We start from the raw sequence: 6,160 nt of genomic DNA on the forward strand, positions 1-6,160 counted from the left end.
ATCTAGCCACTTCGTGTATTACAAATTTGATATCGACCATGATAAGAGAGCCGACTAGAATTTGAATAGAGGTTATATATCCCTCATGAATCAAAATTTCTATAGTATTGTTGTCCTATATATAGGTTTGTTGATATGTATATACATATAAAAATGGGTGAAATCCAGGTATTTTTGTGTTTTGGTCAGTGCAATGATTAAGTGCAAAAAATATTTCTGGGGGATTTGGTGATAGAGTTTATGAATTCAATATATGTTTTCTAATATTTTTATCAAATAGAACAATGTGATCCACTACTACAAAAATATTGTTTAATGGATGCTCTTCTTATCTGCTGCTATATATGACATATATATATATATACTAATATACATAGATATAGGTATACATCTGTTGTATGTGTGTGGCATAGTAATAAACTTATATATACATATATGTTTTTCTATGATTTGGTGTCAGTTCAACATTGGCTTTCAATTTCTCGAGCCCTAACATATCGACATGACCAATTCTGTTTTGATTTTGGTCTCGACGAAGTAAACTATGAAACCTATTCGTTTGTCATTGAGTTTTATATTTCTCCGATCTGATTTGTGTCATGACATGTTTTAGGTTTTATTATACTTATATCTGCTATGTGTCTTAACTTGCTAACTATATGTCTATTTATGTCTTTAGATATTGAGAAAGCACACTTTAGTGAAGGTAAATATTTGGATCCTTTAGGATGTGTATTTGTATATTTTAGTTCTTGGATGCAGTGTCAAAAGTTACTACTATATGATTTATATATTTTCAGTGATCTCTTTGTATATTAATGTGTGTTTCCGACTAGTGTGGATGAAATTAAGTTTGATTTGGTACGGGTGATGATTGTGTTTTTCTATCTCGTTTAGTTAAAATCTTTATATCAGATTCCAATGCTTATAATAATCTAACTAAATTGTTAATGATTTTATGGGAATCTCGTATTGGAAGTAGACTTAATAAGATATTAAACTGATGTGGTGTGGTGCTTATCTGTAAGAGAATTTTCTTTTTATTACTCAATTGAGCTTTTTATTTGGAAATTATATTCTTTGAAAAAAAGTTCCTTAGTTATGCTACCTTCCTATTTTTATATTCCTGTTTTAAATAATTAACGACCAAGAGTATATTGAACATGTAATGCGAATGCGTGAGAATATACGGGAAAACGACCAAAATCAACTCTAATTATTTTCATGCGGTCTTTTTCAACCTAAATTATGACCCTCTGCACTTATCAATCCAAACCCACATAAATTTCAAATAACAAACCTGAACTATATAATTGTTAACCAATTTCAACATATTTTTTTTTTGTATTTGTTAATATCGATTAGAATTGCTAAGTTATAATTGTCTGTTCTTTGTGTATGAATCATTCATTTTATTAAATTGGCTAAATGTTACATAATTCATATTTGTTACATTATATAATAACGGATATATGTTGAAATTGGCTAACAATTATATAGTTCAGATTTATTATTTGAAATTTATGTGGGTTCGGGTTGATAAGTGCATGAAGTCAGAGTTTGGGTTGAAAAAGACCGCATGGAAATAGTTGGGATTGATTTTGGCCGTTTTTCCGAGAATATACTTACTAGTTATTTGAGTTTCAAACCCATTGTTTATCATATTACTAGGGAGACTATATTTATGTTTCCACTGTTTATTTTAGTAAACATTTATTGCCTTTATGTTAGCAAGTTTATATGCTTTGTAATTATCCATATACTGTATATTATAGACACATATATATATATATATATATATATATATATTAACTATAATATGTGTTTAATACATGAAACAACTCTTTAGACGTAAATCACATTTTGAAAAACTTAAATATGCATATATACAAGATTTAACATCTCTTGGAAGCAAACCATTTTTTCCTCTGAACACTTGATTTAACTACATTTAATCTTTATTATATATTTTAAACTGACTAAAAATATAATGAATCTAAAGTCTGGTTGCTTTCTATTTAACATGAGTTTTTTATATCTAAATTTCGTTGATACATTAATCTCGAAACTATTGGTCTGTAAATGCGATTAGAGAATTAAAATAGAACAAAGGAAACGTTTATATCTAACATAAAAATAGTTAATGTAAGAATTGTTTTTCTAAGGTTTTGATCTTGCTATTGATTTCTATATACTTTAGGTCATTTGACTGATAATTTCTTTGAAAGCTTGAAGCATTATACTGGTCAAATTAAACAAAAGTTATTTGACTGATGATCTAATTCATATTATTAGACATACAATAATACAATACTTTGATGAATTAATTTGATATCAATATTGACTGATACTTGGAGAATATTAGCTTGAAGTTGTCCAAAGGCACCATCGAGTCGACTCCAACAACATCTAAAAGATCCTTTTATTTTATCAACCGTGCAATTAGATTAGCGGAAAAGACTTTGGTTGTTAATCCAAGCCGGAGGAGTAGAGTTTACAAAAAAAAGTTTCGCAGATAACTCAAACGTTTATTCATGTTGCGTTTTTCTTTTTCCGGCAAGCATCTTCTCATTTTCTTCAATGTGACTAATATGGCTTCAATGACGTAGCGTTTTTTTGTTAAATTATAGGACAATTATATGTTACCTCAAATGAACAAGTTTAGCCGAAAAAGAATATAATGTACAAGTTCTAAAACTTCGAAAGTAAAGTTATGAACTTATGATATTATATATTAGAAGTTAGATAATATTTAGATATGCTTCGTTTTTCATCGGTGATTAATCATCAACATTCAACGGAGAAGCAAAAGAAGCATATGAGATTGGCTGCACAATGTCTATTTTTTTTCTTTTTTCTTTTTTTTTTTACGTGCAATATTTATGGTTTTATTTTTTGTTAAACTTATTGCCAAAGCCTATGAGACCCATTTGAGTGAGTGGTAAATCTGGTACATATATATTATAAAACAGTTCGAGGGACATGAATCATCATCTTCATCACCTGCACATGTACCTACATTTTTACCTCACACGAGAATATTATTTACCCTAGATGATTCAAATAGTACTGCTCTATCGATCTTAACACTGAAAAGTATTCTTCACTATACAAATCAGATAGGCTGAGCAAAACATAAGGCATAAACCGAAATTTGAGCCCTTATCAATTATCATTGTAATCTCAAAAGACGATAAATCTATAAACACATGCATTTGTTTATTTGTACTCCCTTCGTTTCATAATATATATGGCGTTTTGGATAAAAAATTTTGTTTCACAATATAAGTCGTTTACGAGTTTCAATACAAATTATATATTACTTTAATATTTTATGATTATTTATATTATGTACTCTTTTTTATAATTAGTTGAACTTTTAAAAAGTAGATCTTCTTAATCGGCGTGTTTTTACCTAAAACGACTTATATTATGAAACAGAGAGAGTATTAAACAACACATAAAATGCATTCATGTATATTTGGGTTTTAAAAGAGAATCACACACAAAAATCTAGACTCATCATTGTTTTCTATAAAAAACGGATATCTTTTTTTATTTAAAACGTAGACACTGACAACAAACCATGATTTAAATCACAACTGAAAAATTCGAACTCTGGTCTTCCAAACACATTCTTGGGTGTATATTATTTGATACTTTGAGAATAAAAACTATGATATCACTTTATTATTATTATTATCTGTTAAATATTTAGATTGAATATTTTACTCGTACTCTTGTTAGGTCATTCCTCACTAAAATGTAAAATCGTTTCCTATCCCAAGGCCCAAGCAAAGAAAATTCAGGTTCAGACTTCAGAGTTCAGACTACTTTTATGAAGTTTTTTTTGTTAGGCCCATATACTTAATCCCAAGGCCCATTAAACCCGTTCGAGTAAAAAACATGTAGAGAACAGGGTTTTATGATTGGTCTTAAGTTCTTAACATTCTAAATGATATGTACACAAAGAGGCTTATGAAATGCTCTAATTTTCATCATCATCGTATGCAGAGAAGGCTTTGTCTTATGTCTCCATTGACCTTCTTCTTCTTCTAGGCTTTTTTCTTGCTAATTAGTGTTGGAGTCACAGAGAGCACACCGATGAGACACAGAGTCGCCATGGAGCTGAAGTCATAGAGATCTCCCAATGATTTTAGCTCTCCAAGAGCAAGCCCAGCCTGTGTCACAAAATCAAACACATTTTTCGTTAGAAAATATTCATACTCATTGAAACCATAAGATAAAAAAACCAGGAAGATGCCTGAACTTCTCATACCCGGACAGTGACAAATGCAGCAGGAATCAGACCAATGAATGTAGCAAGGAAGAAGATATGGTAAGGAACATCAACAATTGGAGAAGCAAAATTAATGAAAGTGTTAGGCAATGTTGGTGTTAGTCTCAAGAACAACATATAATTCAGCAACCGATCTTTTCTTCTCGCAACCTAAAACAACAAAACCAGCAAAAACTCTTCAAAATTTCCTCAAAATTTTCCATTAAAAAAAGAGCAAGAAGATTGATTTGTTTTGTTTTCCAAACCTGATCTTGGAAGAATACAAGCTTGTCGGGCCAAAGCGAGAAGAGTAAAGGTCTACCGATGAGCTTCGAGAGAAAATAGCAAGAGGAAGCACCAGCTGTTGCAGTGGATACAACAAGAGCCATTCCTTTGACAACTCCAAAGAGAGCACCAGCAAGCAAAGACATGAACACAGTTCCAGGGATCATGAACGTCTGCATAAAAACGTAGACCAGACAATATCCAACAAGAACTTGAACTGTGTAATCACTTGTGTATATCTCAAGATTATCTCTGCAAATCAAAACACTAATTTTAGTAATTCAATCAATTCCAACGCTCAATATGTTAAAAACTCAAAAATTCCTTCTTCAATCTGTTTTTAGGAAAGTAAATCAAATTGGTGAATGAACATTGCCAATATTAGAAATAACCCCAATCTGAGATTAGCTTAGCTTCAAGGCTCAAGCATATACAAATTCCAGAATCCTAAATTCGAAAGTCACGGTCTTTGAATCAAAGCTTGAATTTTACTAAAAACCCAGAAATAATCAATTCTAAAAACAAGAAATTTACCTAAGAATCTGAAGATCTTCGAGATTACGAGGTAACTTGAGGAAACTGTAATCAGATTGAGGCATTGTGAGATAAACGCAAACAAGTCCCAAAAGAAACCCTAAAACGACGCCGGAAGCTGCCGTGACCTCCCAAAAGCTCAGAGAATATATCGGAGTCGCTGATTTCGCCGGAACAACGCCGATCATTGTTGTTTCTCCTTCTTCTCTCTCCATCTCTCTTGTATCGATCGAGAGAGAGAGATAGAAGAAAGGAGGATAAATAGAAAGAAAAGTTAAAAGCTTTTGCTTACACGAATCCTTTTCTCTGTCTCTGTCTCCTCGAAATCTGAATGACGGAGAAAGATTGAATTTGAAGAAGGAGACGAAGAGGAAAGAAGAAAATAAATATATAAAGGAATATTCGAATTTTGATTTTGAAGGATTTGTTTTTGGAATTGATTATGTAAAAATCTAAATTAAAAAATTTAAAACAAATAACAAAACTATTTGCGGCCCTCATGTTTTCGTGGTTTATAAATTTAGCCCCGGAATTTATAGACATGCATGTCGTATACCCAAATTCGTTAACAATTAGGAAGGTTTTATTTGATTATTATATAAGTAAATCATTTATTTAGAGTTGATATATGTGTTAGTCGTACAAATTTTGGGAAATACTATAAAACTGTTGCTTGAACAATGAAATAAGGATGATTTTATAATATAGATAAACACGAGTGCTTAATTTAGAAAACGTAGATAAAAATGAAAATGAGAAATTGAGACGTCCGATTACTTTAAGCAATAAAATTTTTTTTTTAATAGTGCAATAGGATTAATTTGTTTCATTCTGCTTAAAATCAATATATATATATATATATATGTTTATGAAACAAAATTAAAGCAATATATACGTTACATATAATTGTTTCAACTATTGGCTATTCAAACTAAAGGTGACATACTGACATTATCTGTTAATCTTTTTTTTTTAAACATCATATTAATTTTCTTTTTTGATCTAAGTTATGATCACTTTTTTTTTTTTTTTTTTTTTTTCATATCACTTTTTAGCTATAAT

At 30.3% G+C, this 6,160-nt stretch overlaps 1 protein-coding gene across 1 annotated transcript; it reads right to left on the minus strand.

Moving 5' to 3' along the window:
* Nucleotides 1-3,864: 3,864 nt before the first annotated feature.
* LOC9304108 (uncharacterized membrane protein At4g09580) lies at nt 3,865-5,676 on the minus strand. Its single transcript, XM_002870038.2, has 4 exons — nt 5,099-5,676; nt 4,546-4,816; nt 4,280-4,450; nt 3,865-4,181 (listed from the first exon to the last, which is right to left on the minus strand). The coding sequence occupies exons 1-4, from the start codon at nt 5,311-5,313 to the stop codon at nt 4,056-4,058; spliced, it is 783 nt and encodes a 260-aa protein (XP_002870084.1). The 5' UTR covers nt 5,314-5,676; the 3' UTR covers nt 3,865-4,055.
* Between the last annotated feature and the right edge of the window lie 484 nt (nt 5,677-6,160).

The sequence above is a fragment of the Arabidopsis lyrata genome, assembly GCF_000004255.2.
Source record: "Arabidopsis lyrata subsp. lyrata unplaced genomic scaffold ARALYscaffold_7, whole genome shotgun sequence".
In the NCBI taxonomy this organism is placed as follows: Eukaryota; Viridiplantae; Streptophyta; class Magnoliopsida; order Brassicales; family Brassicaceae; genus Arabidopsis; species Arabidopsis lyrata.

Bases quoted from the DNA above. Each gene is read 5' to 3' on its own strand.
- LOC9304108 (XM_002870038.2), bottom strand. From the start codon at position 5,313: ATGGAGAGAGAAGAAGGAGAAACAACAATGATCGGCGTTGTTCCGGCG. The intron at 4,817-5,098 runs GTAAATTTCTTG...TTTGATTTGCAG, and splicing joins GAAGATCTTCAGATTCTTAG to AGATAATCTTGAGATATACA. The intron at 4,182-4,279 runs GTATGAGAAGTT...TTTGTGACACAG, and splicing joins CTGCATTTGTCACTGTCCGG to GCTGGGCTTGCTCTTGGAGA.